Source organism: Suillus discolor, assembly GCF_016758755.1.
Source record: "Suillus discolor strain FC423 chromosome Unknown F5147scaffold_46, whole genome shotgun sequence".
In the NCBI taxonomy this organism is placed as follows: Eukaryota; Fungi; Basidiomycota; class Agaricomycetes; order Boletales; family Suillaceae; genus Suillus; species Suillus discolor.
In genome coordinates this window covers 149745-172499 of record NW_024541293.1, presented here as the reverse complement: position 1 = coordinate 172499, position 22755 = coordinate 149745, and the positions used below count along the sequence as shown (strand labels likewise).

Below are 22755 nucleotides of genomic sequence, written 5' to 3'. Positions count from 1 at the left end.
CGCAGTGTCCGAGACCGAGGGGACACAAGGCCGGGTTGCGAGGAGACGGGACAGCCAAGAAACAACAACAGGTCAAAACACGTTGTTAATGAGAACAAGGCTTTATTGTCTACCGTGACAGCGTGCTTCCACCGGCATAGTATGTGTTTCAGAGTGTCCATGTTGAGGGGAAGAAGCGAAGATCTTAACAATAAACATTTGCCAGCATTTAGCCTACGTGCACTCTATCATGATGATACTCAGCTCGAGGTGTCACGTGGTCACTGAGTACTGCATGCTAATGCCCAGCTATGATGCAACTTTGACGGTTCAATTTTTCATGACATGTGTTTGGCTAGTCATTGTAACGTCGGCCATTGAAATGGATGACTTCCTGCAGGCAAAGTAACACATAAGTCGCGAAGCGATAAGTACATAGTAGGGAGTGGCAGGGGTTGGCTCTTTTGAACCGTGAGAACAAATTTCCTGAGAAATCAGCAAAGTTGCGGGCACTTTGTCAGTTTTACCTCGCTAAGAACAACGTCATGCGGCATTGTGAATTCGCAGAATAGTCATCTCACCTCCAGCACTACCTGCACGCGTGTCAGACCTCCCTTATGACGTGAACCATTATGAATGGATGTGCTGGCTTTCATGACACAAGAGCATGATAGGTGTAAGCACTATCTCGTCCTATCGATAATATTATAGAGAGTCGGATTTTTTTCCGCTGCTGGTAGCAGGTCCGCTCGCCGCAACTTAGTACGCTATTATCGGCCCCCAGCTGAATATGCACTGAGGATAGGTTGAGGACTTTTCCAGTCGTCCCAAAACTCAAGACATTACTTTCCATACCTCTACCGTCTACTGATATGCTATTAGTATTATGATCAGAGGCACGAAGTCACGGGCTTGTCCTATCGATCGATATTCTCTGCCACTCGGGCCGAGTCCATGGTCCATTCATGGATTAATCCGAATTTTGTGGTTAGCGGGAGCACAATTACCTCACCGCTCGAACACACGCTCAACCACCGCTTCTGATCATGAGTTGTAGCGCTCTGATGGGCAACGCTACAGCTCAAGTTTACCCGCATACTCGGAAATTTGCGTAAAGGGATTGCATAACGTAAGTAGCATTTCTTTCGGCGATCATCGATCATCGATCAGTACAATTCTCCTACGTTATCTGATGCAAGCCAGTGTATCAATTTGGCACTTGCCGGACAGTTGACACGGGGTCTTTACACGCTCGTGCATGATCCGCTCTTAGTATTCACATGAGTGAGAATTTATCTTCTCTCTGAATTTGCTTGCTTTCCTGTTTACTACTTCACTTCCAAACATACCTTGATAACTTGATGCTGATAGTTGTGTGTCACTTTAGGACCAAGGTCAAAGGTCTCGGGGCTGGATTACATCAATTTGTTCCCAATGATTCCTGCGTTATAGAGCATCTATCTAATGACATGTTTGCATTCGATCAGCTGACAACATCCGCGGGCCTGATCAAATTCCCAATGAGAAGCCAGTGTCAATATTGATGCATTGGTGTTGGAGTAATTTGTTCTAAACGAGTGGTCATAAATGGTTGGTTCCGCATGTATCCATATTCTCGTCATCTACATTTGGGCAGGTGTTACAAACTTTTGAGAGCCCGAGCCCATTGGTAAATAGGACCGCGGAAAATGTTCGTGAGATCATCAAGATAGCGCACACCCAAGATACATCAGAATATCCCAGCAAGGCTCTCCTCGTCCACTGCCATGTTTTTCAATATATCTCTGGCTTCTCTCGCAGGTCGTGATATAGTGGAGCGTTCGTTGGCGGCACTTTCTTTGACTTTCAGAGCCACACTGCGCAAGAGCCCCAGTTTGGCGAACAGCGTGGCCGTTGGGTCTAGGTAGTCGTCCGAATCGGGAGATAGGACAGCAACGATGGCATGCGATGCTAGGGCCGACGGAGGTGTTCCAGATATCAGGTATGCACTGGTGATGATGATCAATACGTAAAACTAAATGGAGGCGTTCTTTTCACTTACTTGACAATCGGCTTCAGTGATTGCGGATTTGTTGACAATGAGGCTATCAATGCTGCCGTTGCCTGAACGTAGTGATCTAGAGATTCATTAGCAAAAGCACGAGACCAATCCCAGTCCTCAATAAAACTCACCCTCGTGTGATTCCCGGAATGCGTCATGGACAAGTTCAATACAGGATTCCCTAGCCTTATCTCCAATACCACCGTGCGCGGAAGAACTCTTCACGACGTTCGATAATGCAAGGACAAAGCTAGCAGCAATCTCCTCCTCGCTTGATCTTGCACCAGCGATGAGTTCCGTAACAACAGGATCAACTCTTGGCTGGCTGTGCATGAGGATACCCAAAGCATCTGCTGCACGAGTTCGTACAACGGCGGAGGAGGTGTCGCTGACTGCCTTGACAAATGTGCGCTGAAGCTGAGGGAAGAACGGTTTAACATGACCGGGAATTCTCTCAAGCATGGAGGCCAGTGCACTGAGGATAGCGGTCTTCACACCAGGAGGATATGTGGTGGCTTGTGTTGCAACACGAATGAGCGGCCCAGTGAATGGCACCACGAAAGGTTTGATGGCAGACTCCTCTGTCCGTTCCACCAAGTCTCCGATAGCATACGCTGCATTCTCGCGTTGTTCATTGCTGCCATTCGTGAGACCAGCAATGATGATAGGGACGGCGGGTGCGACTCCCTTTTGCAGACTGAATCCAGGAACATATCGGCCAGGTGCACCAGTGCTCTCGATCGTCCGGCGCAGAGGGACCACGAGGGACTCCAGCTCATCTTTGGGCACTGACTTGACGAATACATCAAATGCCTGCCAAGCCGCAGTATGGACCGGAACCTCTTGGTCATCGAAGAGAGACACAAGTTGTCGGACCCAGTCAATACGGTATAACGACGAGTCTAGGTCAGATTCTTCGCAGAACACTGCAAAGAGATTGCAGGAGCTAATCCGCCGTTTTGGTGCATCACTCTTGGCCCTGAGCCAGAAGACGATAAGTAAACATGCAAGCTTACAGAGCAGGGGCAACTGACCATCCAAGAAAGAGTAACATCAAGGTGTTCAAACCTTCTGGGTCTTCTATTGAGGCTAGAAGTGCGCGCACAGCCTCGTCAATAGCGTCCCGTAGTTCATCATCTTGGTCTTCTTCCAAAACCTTCACTAATGCTCCAAGGATGACAATGAGGCGCTTGCTCAAGGCATGCCCAGCAACGGTAACGAGAGACGCTAAAGCTCTGGCATTGAAAACCGTCATAGGTGTAGCAATCAAGGTCGGGATGAGAACAGGGAACACAGTAGACGCCCGGACCTTTGATTGGGTAAGTACATCCTTGTTCACAAACGAAAAGGACGATACATACCGACATGACCTCCCTCAAGGCTTGAAGTGCAGTGTCTGAACTTGCACCAGGCTGGCGTAAAGCCTCCAACAAAGTAGGGATCGTCTGGTCAATCGCTTTTGCACCGAGATGCTCTTGGAGCACATCGAATGCCTTCGCAGCCGCAGAACGTACACTAGCGTCGTCATCCACTAGAGAGGCACGGACCATGTTAATGATTTCGTTTTCATGGCCATCACGTTGTGCATCGGATGTGCTCTCGCTAAATGCCGTGAGACACTACGAAAGGGAAGGAAAGAAGCGTCCTTACATTACATCGCACAGCATAAGGCAAACACCTTCACGGGTACGAATATCAGGAGAATGCGACTTGGTATGAAGAATCGAGAAAATTTCGCCCAGGACCTTCTCGCCAGACTTGCGGCTTAGCTCTGCCGTGGTACGACTGGCAGTCTTGAAGAAAGAGATGAACGAAGAAATATTTAATTATGCCGTGTAAACTTACCTCTTGCTGTTCGAACTCTTCGCTGGAATACAGTTTCACTAACTGACCAACAAGCTCCGGGAGAATTTCGCGTACTATGTCGTCATCATCAATTGCAACCATCAGACACATCCGCGTGACTCACCAGTGCGGGGTGTGTTGTGCACAAGTGCCTTCCATATGTGAACAGAAGATTGCCGAACAACGTTGACTGCATCTTGTCTTGCAAGGTATAATGCCGATAAAATACGGTTACGGCGTTCTTCTCCAAGAACATCTGTGAGCGCGCGACGAGAAGATTCTACGACTGCAACTTCGGCCACTTCCTCTTCATCTTCAACTTCAGCCTTCCCACTAATACCCGATACCTTGAATAAGAGCTCTCCAACCAGAGTGATTGATGATTGCTAACGACCGATGGTAAAGTCATGTAAAATATGCTGCAAAAAAGTACTCACCCTAATGCGCCAGCCGGCATCGAACATGCCTTGCTCAAGTTCAGGCAGGAGCAAGTCAATCGCCTTGGTGGAGTAATTGGTTACAATCATCCGCCCTGCTCGCATAGCAGCTTCCCGAACGTACTCTTCCGTGTCAGACAGTCCGCTCAAGATGGGGGATATGATTTTCGGTAAATGTGGTTGGAATCGAGCGCCGAAGGTAGCCGGTAGATATACGAGGAGAGACATGAAACCTTCTCTGACGGTACTCCGAGGGGACTGCGCATTTGCAATAATGTCAGGGAGAAGGCCTTCAAGTCGTTCCATGCCAAGTCCGGAAAGCACTTCACTGAGACCTTGAGCTGCACCTTGTCGATCAACACCAGAGGTGTCGGTCTTGAGCGTTCTCAAAAGTCCAGGTACAACGTCAGGGAAGTGGGCTTCTCCGAGACGTTCAACGAGCGTCCCGAGCGCCTTTGCAGCAGTCGCGCGTGCTTCTGGCACGGGATCAACTAGAACGACATGCACCAAGGGTAAGAGCGAAGACAAGTACGGCACAAAGTCCTTGGAGTCCGTTAAAGATGCGAGATTGCCAACAATTTGGGCGGCTCTCTTCTTGCCCTCCGTCCCTCGTTCCCGTAATCCACGCTCGATAATGGGAATGACCTGTGACCTATAAGCTTTCAAAACAGCAATTTGAAGCAGCAGCTCACCAGCGCCAGAGAAGAGTGATCGATGTAGTGCATGAATGATGTCTTCAGGAGGGCTGATAAAGCGATTGTCGTCTTCGCAGGATCCACAAGTGCCTTCAGTAGCGTCGGAACAAGAGCCTGTATCTCAGGGTTATTGATGACTTCTCCAAACTGTTTTAAACTCTTGTTGGCCGCAGTTTTGACCTGAGCATGGGTATCCGTCAGAACGCCAGTAAGGCGCGGAATGACGATGGGCAGTGATAGTGATAGTTGTCGGGGCGAGCAGTAGGCCATCATGCCCATCAATTCGATGGAACCTTTTTTAGATCTCCACTGTTTCTCGTCCAAACCAGATAATAACGAAGGGAGAATGAGCTTAACACCATATCCGGACATATTACCCATGATCACCCTTGCTGCATCCTGAGCAGCCTCGCGTACGTCTGCTGTCGTGTCACCGAATGCGGTCAACAGAATGGGGAGGATAAATGTGATGTAGGGCTCGAATAGTCGACCAAGCGTATTCGACAAAGTTTCGAATGCAAACATTGCGCCTTGACGTGTTTCAAAACGCTTTTTATCCTCGGCGGCTGTCCGGAGGCGGTTGATGACATCATATTCTTTCATGGCGCCTATTCCCAAACCCTTGATGGTACCTGCAAGACCATAGGCAGCTCCCCGTCGACTGGCATATTTCGATCCATCGAAGAGTTCCTCAAATAAGTGATCAACGAGCGTGCGAACACCCGGGCCCATGAGTTTGACTAGGGGGACAAGACAGTCGGAAACAGCTATTTGAACTTGTTCTGCCGGAGTTTTGAGAGCTTCGACCAGTCGGTCGACAATGCTGGGAATGCGTGTATCCGAAGCGTCGAGATGCCTGGCAACGCGTCCGAACAGAATGACAACGGCTTCCTTGATTTGATCCCCAGTTTCATTCGCAGCACTCGGGCCACCTAGATGTTCTTCAAAAGTCGAGAGTAGCCCCGCAAGCCGCTTTGAGCCATGGATATCGATCACAGCAGTTCCAGCCCGAAGCATTCCGCGGCGCACGTCCGATGACCTGTCACCCAATGCTTCGTCCTTAATCAAGAATACGAAGAACGGTTCAACCTGGTCCTCTGTGAATGACGGAGCCAAGTGCTCAAATGCAAGGGCCACTGCCACCCGGGTAGCCCATGGATCGGAGCGATCGAGGCTAGAAGCAATAACCATGCCCTGGGCATCAAGTGAGGATCATAATCGGAAAGTTTAATATGGCACTAACGTATTGGTCGAACTCTGGTGCAAGAATTTTAGCCTTCAAACTGATTAGAGCCGAGCACGTAAAGAAGGATGAGGAATCATACCTTTTCCCGATAGAAGTCTCGTAGAGCAGCTATGGTCAGTGCACTTTTTCGAGGCCAATAAATTACAGCCTCCGCGATGGCCGATGCCGTGCTGGTTCGAACGTACGCATTGTTGTGCTCTAATAGACACATTAGAATTTAAGTATAGAAACACGAACTACATACCGAGATAGCTCATGAGCTTGTCAAGGAAGTCTTCTGGCACATCCAAGCCATTATCCTCCCACGCGTGATTAGCGAGACGGGCATTCTGCTCGTCATCGTCATGGCAGGCTATCCAAAGTTGCGGAGACCAATCAAGATCGGTCAAATCGAATGGCTACGAAAACGATGAACACAAGTAACGCAAACTGCAAGAAAATGATACTGACCTGGATGGCTTGCAGACAAGCGTTCCTGACATAGACCTCTTGCAATAGTGTGCCATCAATGAGCACACTGACCTCATCACGGGTCGCATTCGACTGCACAGCCTCCCCGAGGTCAATGAGAACAGATGACGCTTCCTTGCTGAGTCGCGGCTGATGCCTTATGGCGTGGAGGACGTGCACCATGGTTGCTGTTCGGGGAAATGTTGCATCCGAAACTGCAAGAATATGAGAAACGCATCAACTCTTACATCGAAGACAAACATTCGCTGCAGTGAAACTTGATGATGTCGAGCACGAGAGTTATTTGCTCGAGTGCCTCATCGCCGTCATCTTGGCCGGCGTCTACACCACCCTTCAGTAACACTTGTGCAAGGAGTGGGAATGCATAGGAAAAGGTTGCAGCGTCAAAAGGAGTTTGTTCTGATAGCGATCGCAGACGATAGAGAACACGTAGCACAAGAGCTAGAGAATTGTTAACACATCGCTTGTTTTTCAGACGACAGGTAAGACCTACAGCTAAGTTGTTCAGCCTGCAGTTCCTCGGGCACCGATGCTATCCCAAGGCTTCGCAATGTCGCCACACCAACCCACTTGTGGAACGTGTCCAAACGTGCTGAGCAGCACTTGGCGAGGTCCTAGCACGGAAGATATGAGTACAAAGCGCTCGAAGGAAACCCACACAGACCTACCAAATAGGCTTCAAATGCTTGCGACCCGATCAGCCTCGATCCTTGACCCATAGCTCCCTCCAATAAGAGCGATAAAATGGAGGAAACATACATGCGCAACTCGGGGACATTAATAGACGCTAAACTCTGAATGTATGACAACCCTCGTCGCAGATTGAGCTTGATAGTGGTGACTCGCTGTCGCACAATTGCTTCCTTGTCCAGCTGTGCTTGTACGAGGGCTTGAGCTTGCTTCGACAGCGTAGCTGTCGCGCCACCCTTCTTGTTCGCAAGCGATTTACGAAGCTCGGCCTCCCAGCGGGCAATATCAGCGTCTTTCCCCTTCTTAGGACCTTCCTCTCCCTTCTGAGAGGAAAGAACTACGCAACAAGAACACAATGAATATGGCGTAATTCCTATGATTCATTTACTTACCATCTACGTACGTCATGCCTTCTGGTGTTTCCCAGATACCGAACTCAGCTTCGGACAGTGCATTGATTTTCGAAGGGTCGATATCGGCTCGTAACTGCTCCATGATCTTCGGTAATACATTTTCGGGACATACAAACGCCAATGTGCTAATCGCTCGATAGCTTGCGTCCGCAAAGCCAAACTTAGAATCCATAATTGTCAGCGCGTTCAAAAAACGTGGACATATAAAAATACCTTTGAATCAATGGTGGATGCTGTCAAAATGCTCGACATCGCCTGGTCAACCCGACGAGAAATTAAATTGTGCGGGTCCACGCCAGCCTTCTGGCACAACTCAATCCATAGCATGCGGGATGGAGAACCTGATACGTTTTTAAAGTGTTCAGCAGCAGTCGATAGGGTAGTGAAGGAGGAAGCTCACAAACGGCAGAGTGATGTGCCAGAACAATGAGGTCTACTAGTTGATCGTCTCTCTCCCCCGCACCGGCTTCTCCCTTATTGCCACAGCACAGTAGCAGTGCTGCATACCTTCGCTGAGTGTCTGGAGCAGGTTGTTCCGTCTCTTCTGTTGCTGATGCATTCTTGACGACAGCGGACTTCTCTTTGATCAATGAAGCTGCCAGTGCTTCGCGCAGGATCGAAATGACAAGCTGTGGAAGTGATTGAACAGCTGCTTCGATAGTCTGGATTGCTACCCTGCGAACTTCAGATGACTGTGAGTGAATGGAAAGATGAACAAAAACGGAGCCGAGTTGCAACCTGAGAATGATGTCAAAATGAAAGAAGCAATGTAAGACGATTATACTGGCCGTAACTGCTCGCTTTTGAGCAGCTCGTTCTTCAGGCGGAAAAGAGATAGGTTCGCGGCACGTAAAAGCCACAGCTCGTCTTCTACGTCAGTCAATTTTTGGTATATTTTATCCGAAATGACGAATGAAGGCTTGGCTTGTGTGCCGGTCAGAACTTCGATGGATGCGTTGCGAGTTATGATGTCACCTTGAAGAAATGAGTACGAAACACAGCATCGACCGAAGAGAATGAACATACCAAACTTCCCCGTGTTTGTCAGAGGACCCATAAACAGAGCAAGGGCAACATATCCCTCCAATGGACCAACTGCTGCAGTCAGAGGATTTGCAGTCACAACCTTTAGGTTCGTTTCAAGAGCACTTATGACGCCCGTTGAAAAAGCCAAAACAGCATCGGTGTCGACCCTGTCAACGTTCCAAAGCGCTGACCCAGCGATAGATACAAAGGCTCTCCTAACGACAGGCTTCGTGTTGATCATCTCCTTCGCAATCACAGCTGTCGCGTCTGTAGGTACTTCCATATTTGCCTTGAGGATAAAAGTGAGATGTACCGCCATGATCGATACCAGCACCCCAATAGCCGCGTCATTCGTTTCCTTCACGAGTAGCTGAGGCACATTCTGGACGACAGTAGCCGAAACCTCAGCGCTTGGCGGCATCGTGGCGAGCATTGCATAAAGCGTAAGTCGATGCTCTGGGCCTGTGGTTTTACCAGTCTTGGGCGGTGTCAAAACATCCGTGAGCGCTGCACCAACGCTGGTAGAATCGATGCCCTTGGAGATCAGGACCTTGAAAAGCCCTGTGGCGTTCGTGCGCACAGCAGGGTTGCTAGACTTGGCGGAGTTGAGGGAGGCAGTAAGGAGTTTTTTGAATGTAGCGGAGTCGAGGTTATGAGAGTACGCAAGTAAAAAATCTGCGATTACTGCAAGCAGTTAGTCGGATATTGACGGACCTAATGTACACACATACCACTTAGTGAATATTCTGGTGATCGCAAAAGTGCCTTTTCCATAGCTGGTAATACAGTTGCTGTTAGATCGCTAGAGGTTACGCAAGTCCCTATGAAGTCATGAAGCGCGCTCTGCCACGACATATATTGAGATTTGATATCAGGTAACAAATATAGGCACCTTACAGAGGAGTGCGACGGAACAGGATTTTTGGACATCACAACGCAAGTCGTATAAAGATCGAGGATGCCATTCTGGTATCGCATTCAGCAGGTACCACACTGGAAGAACATGCTTATATTACCTTGATCGCGGAAGGAATTTGGGTGAGTGATTTGTCCTTCACATTTTTCAGACGAAGTGTCACATCCACAGCAGAACTCAGTAACGAAATCTGTATAAGGGGAGTTTGGCTAGATTTTGCTTGCGCTACGAGCGTTGCCATGAGAGTGGGAAGCTCTTCCGGTACAGACCTAAGGGCCCTGCGTGTACGGACAAATGCACTTTTCTGCATAGTTGGTTTTGTCCGCGTAGAGCGGTTAAGCTGCATATCAAGAAGTGTCGCGAAGATTTCGACGAGCACTTTCCATAGAGGGGAGGAAGTAAAGCCAGGAGAAGACCGCAGACACGTTGCATAAAGCCCGCATGCCCAACTTAAGAGAACGAAGATATCTGCAGGAGCATATGTGCTATATGCCAATATCAGCCAACATCTAGAGGTGAGAGATGAGAACCAGACCTTGGTGAACCACGCTTAGCTATGTGTGATACTTCGTTCGCAAGCCATCCTAGAACTTGCTCTGTGACTCCCAACTTTTGGCCAGCCTCAGCTGTCTCATCCTTCTCAATCAATGTCATTCCCACTTCCTCGACGGCATCGCGGGAAGCGCCATCAACGTATCGGGGATATGTTTGCGTCAGGAGTTGAAAAACATCCATGATTTGCCTTAGGCTCAATCCTTGAAAACAATTTGAAATTACAATGTTGCTCGACTACAGTGAACTGCAGCACGTGCCTCCGTTGTTCGCAAGCCATAAAAGTTCTTCCTGTAAGAACTGCAGGCGAATTCTGGTACTGCTGGTTAAAAGTCTTCCCTGTGCAATTTGCATGGCCTTTTGCCAGTCCTCTTGTACGAGATCTCTGGGCCATAATTGTCCGCTCGTGCCCTCACCATCCATCTCGTGCGACGGGTTTGTCGAAACTAGCCACGATTCGATATCGGTTTTGCCTGAGGACTGCGATCGGCCTAATCTCTTGAGCTTTGCAAGTGGCGCTTTATGAGGCAGGATGAATGGGCAGGTCAGTATGTAACGATGCTAACAGTATTACCGTACTTGTGTCTGCGAAATCAAGAAGTCGACTTGAAGAAACTTGGAAGTGAAGATAGAATATCGAGAAACATTACATTATGTAATTAATAATATATTTCGCACACTAACCCAATTTGATCTTTGATCGAAGCACAAGGAAGCCCTTGGAGGCGAAAGCTTATAACAAGAGAAATCAAGACATGGCATAATCACTCTTTTGGTCTCTCACCACATTCATCGTCGCTCCTTTACCTTCGCATCCAGGCAGGCGTTTATCACGCGTCGATCCTCCAAGTACTACTAATTGCGACTTGTCTACTCACATCAACTGCTAGACCTTCCTAATCCAGCACTGTATAGTCAAACCGTAGTATGTACTACTTATTCGATATCAAGAGCATGCTGACAGTCGGCTTGCTTGGAATAAACAGATAATTCCGACTGTTTCTATACTCACTCATTATCAACTTGTGTCCGAAAATAGTCATTTTACGTGCGGTGGGTTCATACTGAATAATACCTCCCGAGTTGTGACCCACAGATCAACTGTAGATTCGTTAAAGCACCATAGCCATGCCTTTCACCGACGACGGAAGTCCCACCGATACTTCTATCTCTCCCACTGAGACTGAGACGGACCTTGGCTTCAGTCCTCCGAGAGACTGGCATGCTGTAGCCGTAGCCGTGACCGTTGGCGTTGTTGGCGTCTTCCTGTTTGCGCTCATCACATGGCTTCTCCTACGCCTGCGTCGCAGACCAGCTGATGAAGCTGATGCAGCTTTCTCCCCCCGCATACGGCGCATCTTCACATTAGATAATACTCGACTCTCGACTGAATCCAAGTTCAGTTTCAGTAAGTTCCTGCTGCTTAAGAGAGAAGTACCATTCTGATGGATTTTTTTCCAGTGCGGAAACCGATGCGAGTGGCTCACCAGCAGGACGATGGTTCTTGGGACTTTTCGGACCCGGACCCGATGCAATTATACATACCCTCCATTCCGAAGTGTCAGCTCTCCTCGCCATGCGCGTCGCCATGCGCGCCACCACGTTCGAATCGCTCTAGTATATACAAGGGCGAGCTGTCCCCCGCTCACTCAGATCTTGAGGCTCCTCCACCTGCTTACTGCGTAGACGGAACTATGTGGTCCATGTGTACCCCTCCAACAGACCATCCACCCCAAGCCATTGCCTACTAGTTTTGCTCAGTTATTATTACCTTCACCTTACTGTTGTTCTCATTTTTGCTACCTTCGGCACCTTAATTTTTCTGTATTTCGAACTGCCTTTCGTCAGGTGCCCTTGTTTGTGACTGTTTAGGATTGTATAACTGATACGCCGTGTACCATACAGAGACCCTGGTAGCACAGCTCAACATGGCACACGACCACGATCGTCGATATGTATAACCACACTTGTACTTCATACTACTGCTTGTGGTTAATATATCAAAGATCTGCGTTCTTCTAATAGCTATGGCGTCATCAAATATAAAGCGAGGAAATGCACACTACATGAGTATGATCGCATGGCCAACTAATCCAACTTCAACACATTGCTGATTCCTTTGCTGAACGAATATCAATGGGCTTTCCATCAGATGTTAATTTGAGTCCAACTTCCATTCATCAAAAGGTCAGGGTTATCTCGTTGATCCAAAAGAGGCAGGATCACACTCGCCAAAATTCCGCATGATCATGAAATTATCAACTACGAAGTATGATACGTGATTGAATTAAAAAGTTTAGTGATGAGTTATACAAAAGCATGCAGAGAAACTCTGACAAACACATGAAGAATGGCATAAGAGTCAACCAACGAGATCCTCGTCAGAAATAGTCAAGGGAGAGCTGCGAGCCCTTTTCTTCATTGCGCCAGGCGATTCAGAGACTAGGTATCAGAGGTGGTGAGACAGAGTAAGTATCCAATCAAAGGCAATGTACGAACCGGTGGTTGATCGGTGACGTTTTGAGGAAGGGCCAGAAATCTGGGGCTCTAGAGTGGTTGCATGAATCTGGTCCCTTGTGTTGGGAATCTTGAATTGAACGGCCACCCTTACATCACAAGACAAATCTGGATCCATTGCTATGCTACAGTTATGGAGACGAGTGCTGTTGGATTTGAGAGCCTGATGCGTGTGTAAGTCACATGCAGGCTTGATGAACCATCGAGTACTTACATGTACAAGGGCATTCAACGTCTTGGCGACCTCCGAATTCAACGCGCTATCCTTTTCAGTTGTTGCTTGGGCACAAGCCATATGTTTGACGTATGTGACAAGCTCTTTTATCGCATCCTGATCCCGTTGCTCTAGCTGAATCTGTTGCAGCTTCGACTTGAAGGCTTCGTCTATGTTAGCAGACGTAATGAGAGTGACACCCTTGGGAATCTCTATGTCGTCCCACCACTGTCGCATTGTGCTCGTCGCAAATTTGTCATCAAGTCAAAAGTGAAAGTTCGGTTTCATCATTTGAACGAGAATATGCTCGAGTTGCTTTCTGAGGCCAGCGATGATGGAGTCCGCCAAGAACACGGTTCTGTATTGCCTTGCTTTTCGTAGTTCGAGCAATACTGCCTTGACCAAGGGTTCGATGTCACGCTTTGCATTCTTCAGTGTCTTGTTTCCCCAATTCCATTTTGTGATACGCATAGCATAGGTACCCCTGCGAGTCATTTGGTGATGATAAGTGCGCCTGGAGAATTTCTTCGAGAATGGCGCTCAAACCCGATTCTTCGGACATCCTGGTTGTGCAGTGTGCACGGAACAACTTTAACTTCGGGATCTGTGTAAAAGTTATAACGGAAGCTGTACCTCCGGGATTGGACTGTTTGGCAAAGGCTTCTGATCCAAACAACCTTTTCGAGATCGCAAATTTTGGTCCGAAAGCCAACCGGAGCAGTCAGTGTCATTTCATGACCGTCGTCTGTCCTCACAAACGGTAGCGCGACATTTTTTTCTGACAGTCCTTTGCGACATTCTGAAAGCCATGGATTCGGACTCAGACTCAGGCGAGGGAACCAGTGCACTTCCCCGCGCGAACCGATTCAAGGTGCTTCAGATATTGTCGAGCTCATTCGCTTGATTGACCGCGCATCATTTAGCATCAATCATACAAGAAAAGCCTGAAGGAGGTCCATCTGCCATCTGCTCTTGACCTCACCAAGTTCGATCACGATATTTCGGTAAGTTTGAGGTTGGTCTCATCGATCCACGTGGATTGCTGAAGCAGGTCCAGGACAACGAATCCCATTTTTATCTAGCTCTTCAACAATGGAGGCAGCTCAATCTCTCCCCAGCGTTTATTCAGTTCGCGAACAAGGTTGACTCGCTTTCAATATCTATGCCCATACTCTTGCATAACTGGAAGGATATCATTGACTTGTGGAAAAGTGCCTTGGATGCATCAGACAACGAAGCTTTGATAGCTCTGCTTGAGTACGCCTCTCAACTTAACACCTGATTAAATGTTCTCTAACCGTATAATTATTTAGCCTCCTGAATAAGTTGGCTCACGATCTACGAACCACACTTGCTCCGTCATATGGAGATTTACTAGAGGTCCTCTTGCGATTTCTGCCACAACCCATATTAGCACCCTCCCTTACAGCTCTCCTGGCGACACTCTCAGGACTATTCAGGTATCTTCTCGTACCGTCAATCAATCTCGATCTTTTGGACCAGACGTGGTCTTCTTTTCGCGCGGTGCTTCCAACGTGCAATTCTGATGTCCAGCGCGCCGCAGCCGAGGTTTGGGGTTCCGTACTCCGGCGGCTGAAGAGCGTTGCGAGGGAGAGAGCCGTGATTTTGATGGCAAAGAATCTGGAAGGCGTCGAGGATGCCAGCGCGTGGATGATGATTTTTGCGTGCAAAGTGCGTATTGCTGCTCAACTCTAGCTGCTGATTTTAATACGCCTACAGTCTATTTCCCAATCCTTGCACACCAGTGCAGGATCATCGATAGCTTCTCTCATTGACTGCCACCTGACAAGTGATCGCCCTGAATTGTCGTATACACTCCTTCGGCGTGTGCTGACCGCCTTGATTCACCATTGCAATGGCCCGGAAGACTTCTCGGTTGTTGCGAGCCTCATCGTTGATAGCTTCTGTGTCGTATCGCAGGCTGGTGGCGCGAATCACCAAGATCTTCAACGTGTCATGCAGATTACGTCTGTCATATGTGCAGTTCGTCAAGGATCGCGACTGTCTAGTATGTCGTCATTGTTTCTCAGTCTTGCGCACCCGTTAAACTGTACCTGTAGCAAACCATCTAACACAGCTTGCCTCAAGACTGGCGTCGCTGCCGCTTGATGTACCTCTGCATTCCGAAACTTTGAATTTCACGTCTTCACTTCTCACTGCTGGTGACATGACAATGTCCACAGGGCCAGGACGTGCATTTGTCGCTCGGGCTCTTGGTGTTCCTTCCTTCGGCTTGATGCTCTGCGGTGTCCTCGCGGAGCTAGGATGGGGTGGTTGGAAGCTTGTCGGACTACCCGCCCTTCTCAAAGCAACCCCTACTCTACTTCAGGCAGAGCACACTCTCACGTTGCGTCTTCTCGCATCTCTGCAACATTCCGGAAAGTTGGGCGAGGTCGATATCGTCTGGAAGCGAAGCGTCGATAGATGGATACAAACCCACTTATCTAGCTGGGAAATTAGTAACGAGTCGGTGGATCACTTGTACGACATCATGAGTCTCTCCATATTCGTCGACTCACTGGCGCCCTTGTTGGTGCCCATCATTGAACGCGCACTAAACACGCCGACACCCGAAGCGAATTGGCAAGCATCACATGCCAATGCGGCCTGGGTGATCGGAACATGCATGCAAGCTTTGTCTCGATGCAAAGCAGCTTCCTGGGAAATGCAAGTGGATTTGTCGGTCTGGACGGCGGAGATCGTGGAGCATTGGTCGTGGTCTGATAAAGTATTGATCGGTCTAGTCGCACTTCTCGAAGCATGGTAATTCCGTGACCTCATTCTGGTTTTTTCTTGCTGACACAAAATAGCCCTTCTTCATCTCAGTCTTTTCCAATCGCCCAATTATACTCCCGTCTGCAATCACGGCTGCTTTCCCCTTCTCGACCATTGCGTTCAAATGTCTTGGCATTATTGACATCGAAGATGGTCAAATCTTCTCCCGCAGAACACGAAGCGCTGAAGCGCTGTCTACAGGGTGACGAAGTATCCCTTGACATGCATGGTGTGCGCGAGCGCGTTCTTCGAATAGGCAGATTATACCAGGTCGTGAGAGATGATGGTTCACTTTCTGCTGATATCTGCATTCGGTGGCTTGTTTGTACGTATACTGTTCCATTTATGCAGGCACTTCGCTGATGTCATATTAGCTCAACTGAAGGTCAACTTACGACCGATATGGTCCCCAGCGTCACAAGCTCTCTCTTCCTTAGCCCAGAATTTTGGCGATGTCGTCTGGAATATCATATTCTCTGAGCTACAACAACCCCAGGGAGCCAATCAAATTCCTGACTGGCTGACTGCTGCCAAGGATGATCAGAATGTCATGGATCCCTGGGAAGAAGAGCGATCTTGGAGGGATCCCACCGCACATCGGGTTCGGGGTGCTGCTGTAAGCTGGTTAGATACATTTCACCACCGCAAAATCATCGTTTCGGTAGGTTTTCTAGTTAGCACTTCAACTAGCGTCCTATTAACGATGGGACATAGGAACAAAAATCATTTGATCGGTTTGACCCCGTCACGTTCGAAGCTCAGATCCTCCTCACTCTCGGACAATGTACATCTTTGGCGGAAAAACATAACCGCGAGTTGGTGACATACTTCATTTCAATCGCAAGTCCGGGTGCTCTATCACGATTGCCAAAATATAAGCTTCAGGCGTGGTTAACGCTGTTCAGCAAGTTTAGTAATCCCAAGGCTCTGCACTCCACAGATACACTGCGAGAACTGTACCTCTCCCTCCTATCCCATCCCGATCGGGAACTGCAAAAGGTATCCCTATCCTGTCTGCTCGCGTACAAGTCGCCCCACCTCCAGCATCACCAGGCGAAGCTAGGCTTACTCCTCGACGAAACAAAATGGAGAGACGAGTTGACGTCTTTGCATATGTCATCGATAGAGATCAAAGACCGGCCTCAAGTAGTGGATATCATTGTCCGTCTGTTATATGGCCTTATGTTGGAAAAGAAGGGTCGCTCTAGAGGCAGTGATCGTCGAGCTGCCGTGCTGACAGCACTCGCAGGATGCACAGACGAGGAGCTCTATCTTCTAGTGGATCTGATGTTGAAACCTATGCAAGCGGACAGCCATGCTCACCAGGACACCCTCTTCTCACTGCATCCGATTTCCTCAGACATCCCGTTAAAGCAGCAGTCTGGTTACCTGACTTTGTTGGGTGACGTGCTGAAGAACCTCGGGTCGAGATTAACTACATATTGGCCGGCTTTACTCGGGACCACACTTGATATAGTTGCTAATGCTCAGAATCATTTGTCGAATGTGACGGCAGTCGATGCGGACGGGCAGGTGGAAGATGAAGCAAACGAGGAGGAGAGCGAATCCGGAGAAGTATCCAATTCCAGAGTTTTGCGTTATTTGAGACAGCAAGGCCTCAAGCGGCTTGCCGAATTTTTCCGCTGCCCAGTCGAATTTGACTTCACGTCCTATCTCTGCGCATCATTTCCCGCTATTGTGACTCCACGTCTGGAGTTATTGGATCAAGAAAATACTCAAGCCCCTTCCGCGCTCCTGGAATTGTTCTATGTTTGGACCAGTCAGCCAGAATATTCGGTCCACCTCGTACAACACGACTCCCGTGTACTGCCGAAGGTTCTCGACTGCCTCGTGGCAGTTAATGTCAAACCAGCAGTGATCAATAGAGTCTTCGACATCGTAGAGCGCCTGCTGTCGTATTCCGCAGATGACAGTAAATTTTTGGATTTGCTCGTTCAGCCACATATATCGCAGTTGCTCAAGAACCTCACAACTTTGGTCGAACGCACGAAGGCTGATACAGCACTTTCAAGTCCAATCACTCAACGCCAAATCAGCATACTTTCGGAGGTCGCTCGCTACGCTGAAGATTCTACGCAGGCCTTGACTCTTCTCGGCCTTCTCTCCCCTTTGCTGCGCAAATCCAGCAGAATCATCTCTGAGAAAATCAAAGTCAAACTTCTTAGCACCCTCGGCCATATATTCCCTCTCCTAACTGAGCTGTCAGATTCCTCCTCTGTCGAATTCTCGAAGGCATATGAACTTCTTTCGCAGCTCTTTATGTCACTTCGCTTCACCGCCTCTCGACTCGCCCTCATTTCAGCATTCAATAAGCTCTCAGCGATTAATCCAGGTATTCAAGAGCTTGCAAGCCTGCTTGAATCACTTAATGCCTGCTCATCGAAGCGGATTGATGAACCTGACTTTAATCGTCGGTTGACTGCGTTCATGCTGCTCAATGAGCAGAAGTACGCTACGTTATCATCTCGTGAATGGCTTCCTGTCCTTTCGAATGCGCTTTATTTTGTGCAGGACGCCGACGAGCTGGCCATTCGCAATAACGCCGCTTTCACAATCAGACGCTTCATCGACCTTACATGCGACCCATCAAATTCAGAATTCGAAGCACTTCTCATGCGAACTACCCTTCCGGCATTGAAGAACGCCTTGAAATCTAAGCACGAGCTTGTCCGTGCAGAGTCGCTTGGTGTTATCTCGTACGCAGTGTCAAAATGTGACAGAATCCCCTCCCTGCAGGAGATGCGTCCGCTCCTTGCTGGTGGTGACGAGGAAGCTAGTTTCTTCAGCAATATTCATCACATACAGATTCATCGTCGCACAAGAGCTTTGAGACGCCTTGCGGAGTACTGTGACGAGGGGGCCATGCGCAACAGAACATTAGTTGAGGTCTTCCTTCCGCTCGTTGAGCATTACATTGTCCCAACAGCATCGCTCGATCATCTCCTTGTCTCAGAAGCGATCAATTCGACTGGGCGCATTGCGAAACAGCTTGGGTGGAGTGCATACTCGGCCCTCGTATACAAGTACATCCGGGCGTCAAAAGACAAGAGTGAAGGCGTCCGGGTTTACGTTCGTGCTTTGGTTGCGATTCTTGAAAACTTCCACTTTTCCGTCGAAGAAGCTGTGCAGCAAGCGTCCGCAGATGACATTGCGAACAGCGACCACGAGGAGTTGGTAGAGGACTCGCTGCCCATTCCACCAGCTGATAAACAGGACACCAAAAAAATCGCTGACGCTGTTCATACCCGTCTTCTACCTTCGCTTTTGGCTTACCTGTCTGATCGCGACGAGACAGAGGACTCCCTTCGCATTCCGATATCGATGGGTATTGCTAAGGTCACCTTGCATTTACCCCCTGCCTCCAGAGATCTACAAGTAGGCAGGCTCCTAACGGTCCTCAGTCAGATATTGCGTAGCAAGTCACAAGATACTCGCGACCTCGTGCGAGATACGATTTGCAGGATAGCTGTCGCACTTGGTTCCCCTTATCTACCCGTTCTGTTTCGGGAGCTCCGTGCAGCACTCCTGCGTGGACCGCAACTGCATGTTCTAGCATTTGTTTTCCATGCAGTGCTTACCCATGTCACATCTGCACAGGGCAGCAATGATCCTGCCATTCAAGATCTGGATGACTGTGTTGCTGATATTGCCCATGTCTCCGCTGAAGTGGTTTTCGGAGAATCAGGAAAGGATGTGCAACACGAAGACTTCCGGACGAAAATGCGTGAAGTACGCAGTAGCTCTTCCAAGGGATTCGATTGCTTCGGGTTGGCTGCTCGATATGTTTCTCCCAAACGCATTAGTGCGCTCCTCCTACCGCTGCGCTCTATCATCGCAGAAACGGGTTCCTTGAAGATCCTGCAGCAGGTTGACGAAGTTCTCAGACGTGTTGCCAGTGGACTCAATAGCAATGCAAGGCTCACACCTGCTGAATTGTTGATTCTGTGCCACACCCTGATCAGTCAAAATGCCAAATTCTTGCAGGAAGCTCCCAAGCCCAAAGCTAGCAAGACTATCAAAAAAGCTGATGCTATCGTCCAGCGACAACGCCAAATCGTCGCGAACACTGATCATTATACAAATAATTCTTTCCGGTGAGCCTCGTATCATGCATTATGCATTCACCGTATCTTTTTCACTCATTGGACTCCGCAGTTTTGTCGTCTTCGGTTTGGAGCTCTTCAATACTGCATTCCGACGCTCTCGATTTGACTTTCAGGACAAGCAGATCATCAATCGTTTAGACCCGCTTGTAAAGCTCATCGGAAATGCTCTTTATTCATCCTCGGAACCGGTCCTTATTGCTTCTTTCAAGGCATCGGCTAGCATTCTTCAATGTCCACTTAAGTCAGTTTCATCGTCTGCACCAGTCATTGCGCGTCAAATACTCGCCATCGTCCGTTCTACTGGTAGTGGAGAGTCCGAAGTTGCTCAGGCCGGTCTCAAGGCTCTGGCGAGTATACTACGAGAGTGCGAGGGCGCTCAGGTCAAAGAGAAAGATCTACTCTTCTTGATCGAATTTGTTTCACCTTACCTCGAGGACTTCGACAGGCAGAGCACCGTTTTTGCGTTACTGAGAGCTATTGTGGCACGACGGCTGATTGTACCTGAGCTTTACGACGTTATGGCTGACGTATCCGCTATATTGGTCACGTCACAAGCGACACAGACTCGCGAGTCTGCTCGATCCCTTCTTCTTCAGTTTCTCCTCGACTATCCTCAAGGCTCTGGAAGACTGCAGACCACCCTCGGTTTCTTTGCCCGAAATCTTTCGTATGAGCACGCGTCAGGACGTTCAAGTGTTCTCGAACTCTTAGGTGCGCTTGTGAACAAGTTCGACCCTGCATTGCTGGCAAAACACGCGGAGATGATCTTCGTTGCCCTTGTACTCTGTCTTGCCAACGACGAGGATAAGTCTTGCAGAGAAGCTTCCGCATCAGTCCTTCAAAGCTTGATCAAGAGGTTGGGAGAGGACGAGAGAAAAGTACTTGTTGGTCATCTGCACGCGTGGGCCAGTCAACAAGGGCAGGCAAAACTTAGGGCGGTTGCGGTGCAGGTATACGGGCTCATCATTGACGCCTTGCAGCGAGAAGCTTCTCCGCATGCCGCTGCCCTATTCGCCGATGTTCAACAGATCTTGGACGACAGCATCCAGTCGCTGACTCTGTTAGATGGCGATGGCGATGACGATGGAAAAGACATGGATGTTGACGTGGAATGGCAATCGCCGTACCAGGCAATGCTTGCTGTCTCGAAGCTCTTGCAGACGTTGCCTGAGCATACGCTTGATGCGATAAAAAGTACCCAGGACAAACTCGTCCCTTACCTTCTCTTTCCACACGCTTGGGTACGCTCAGCAGCTTGTCGGCTGTTGGGTGTGTTCTTTGCATTTTACGGCCCCACCCCGACTCTCGAGAGTTCGCACCTTACCCTCCAGTTGATGAACGATATTGCAGAGAAGCTATGCACACAGTTGAAGAGCTCCAATCTCGACGCACCTCTTGGTCTACAGATTGTAAAGAACCTTTTCTTCGTAGGAAAACTGTTCTGCACTGTCCCCTCTTCCTCGCCCTCCGGGAGTAATACCAACGACACAGCTGAGACGGACTCGGATGGTGGTGAGAGCGATGACTCCGCTGAACAATCAAAACCTACGCAAACGAGCCGAGAAAAACGCTCTCAGGATCCTCTACCTTGGCTCTTCTCCAAGCTGTCGTATCAAGCTCGCTCAGCCCACATCGCACGGCGGAACCGCGGTAATGCCTCTGTGAGTTCGGTTAATGCCATCATATCTAACTTCCTCTGACTTTCCTGTTTCAGAATAAAACAACCTGGTCGTTGGCTCCCTTGTCGATTCTGCGCTTCTTTGCTGCCATGGCGTCTCACATGGAGGCCACTCAACTTGAGCGATTCTTGACGCACATACTTACGCCTGTTTATCGGATAACGGAGGACGATACAATCCGGGATGCCGGAATGGGTACGCATATCGCTTCTCAAGTTGGTCATATATTCATAGCATTGCAGAGGAGCTGAAAGTTACGGCCACCGAACTTCTCGACTTGCTTCAGAACAAAGTTGGCACGACAGTTTTTGCCAATACGTACAACCGCATCAGGCAGGGAGCATCCAGCATCCAGCAAGAAAGACGAGTAGCGCGGGCCACGAAGGTGGGTTGGGTTCTATTCATCTTGCACTTGGTGCTTACCACTTCGAGTAGGCGACCACCAACCCAGAGGCTGCTGCCAAACGGAAATTGGCAAGAAATGTAGGCAAGAAGGAGAGCCGGAAGAGAAAGAATCGTGCCTTTGCGTAAGTGTTACAAAAAGTTGTTTATTCACAGACTAAGTTGGACGCCAATTTACAGCGACAGCAGAGGGAGGCTAAAGAGACAAAAAGAGGGAGAATAACATCACTCATCCGAATCGTCAATAATTTATTTTACATTCCTCACATTGTTGCTTATAACACTCAATTGCGTTGTTTGTTCTTTCTTTCCACCTGTTCTTGGAAAACAGAAGCCGCAGTTCACTTGATTGATGTCGGTGATGTGGAATAAGATCGGCCTGGATGTTGTTCAGACATAAGTCATAAGAGAATTCGTATCATTTCAGGAACCGGCCAAATCAGAAGCAGTGTGATTTTACCCAGATATATTATGTAATATTTAATTAATTTAATTTAACCAGCGTGACTTATCTCAGCCACGTCTTTGCAGAAGCAGCACGAACCTTTTACCTTCGTACTGTGACAACGCCTCCTCTCGTATCAGTCGTCCTCAACGACATTGTCCACTCTTTTCCCCCACCCGCCGCTCCCTTTTCGAACACGCGAAATCTCATTCAAAACACTCGATCTCGGGAGATTCGCGATGGTTTCCTTTTCCCTCCCACCCT

At 48.8% G+C, this 22755-nt stretch overlaps 4 protein-coding genes across 4 annotated transcripts; 2 read left to right on the top strand and 2 right to left on the bottom strand.

The window, feature by feature from the left end:
* Positions 1-1682: 1682 nt before the first annotated feature.
* Positions 1683-10734, bottom strand: F5147DRAFT_809900 (armadillo-type protein; the record flags this gene model as incomplete). The annotated part of the gene is made up of 28 exons (XM_041443432.1): positions 1683-1772; positions 1823-1967; positions 2021-2096; positions 2152-2999; positions 3055-3329; positions 3382-3622; positions 3671-3813; positions 3866-3939; positions 3990-4251; positions 4303-4947; positions 4995-6191; positions 6241-6273; positions 6323-6441; positions 6488-6641; positions 6694-6908; positions 6955-7155; positions 7208-7328; positions 7383-7741; positions 7797-7977; positions 8031-8158; positions 8218-8555; positions 8612-8792; positions 8844-9527; positions 9575-9686; positions 9741-9809; positions 9860-10244; positions 10295-10514; positions 10572-10734. 28 exons carry the CDS (start codon positions 10732-10734, stop codon positions 1683-1685), a joined length of 7659 nt encoding a protein of 2552 aa, XP_041290301.1.
* Positions 10735-11019: 285 nt separating this feature from the next.
* On the top strand, positions 11020-12333 carry F5147DRAFT_706930 (uncharacterized protein). The gene is made up of 3 exons (XM_041438035.1): positions 11020-11236; positions 11298-11719; positions 11773-12333. Exons 2-3 carry the CDS (start codon positions 11440-11442, stop codon positions 12060-12062), a joined length of 570 nt encoding a protein of 189 aa, XP_041290300.1. The 5' UTR covers positions 11020-11236; positions 11298-11439; the 3' UTR covers positions 12063-12333.
* A 215-nt stretch (positions 12334-12548) lies between these two features.
* On the bottom strand, positions 12549-13642 carry F5147DRAFT_706926 (uncharacterized protein). The gene is made up of 3 exons (XM_041438034.1): positions 13043-13642; positions 12811-12991; positions 12549-12753 (listed from the first exon to the last, which is right to left on the bottom strand). The coding sequence occupies exons 1-3, from the start codon at positions 13277-13279 to the stop codon at positions 12674-12676; spliced, it is 498 nt and encodes a 165-aa protein (XP_041290299.1). The 5' UTR covers positions 13280-13642; the 3' UTR covers positions 12549-12673.
* Positions 13643-13712: 70 nt separating this feature from the next.
* Positions 13713-22357, top strand: F5147DRAFT_639071 (armadillo-type protein). Its single transcript, XM_041432994.1, has 14 exons — positions 13713-13913; positions 13966-14046; positions 14100-14299; positions 14356-14734; positions 14783-15071; positions 15124-15826; positions 15874-16163; positions 16213-16499; positions 16553-19953; positions 20015-21626; positions 21680-21839; positions 21887-22029; positions 22080-22171; positions 22227-22357. The coding sequence occupies exons 1-14, from the start codon at positions 13851-13853 to the stop codon at positions 22267-22269; spliced, it is 7743 nt and encodes a 2580-aa protein (XP_041290298.1). The 5' UTR covers positions 13713-13850; the 3' UTR covers positions 22270-22357.
* Positions 22358-22755: the final 398 nt, after the last annotated feature.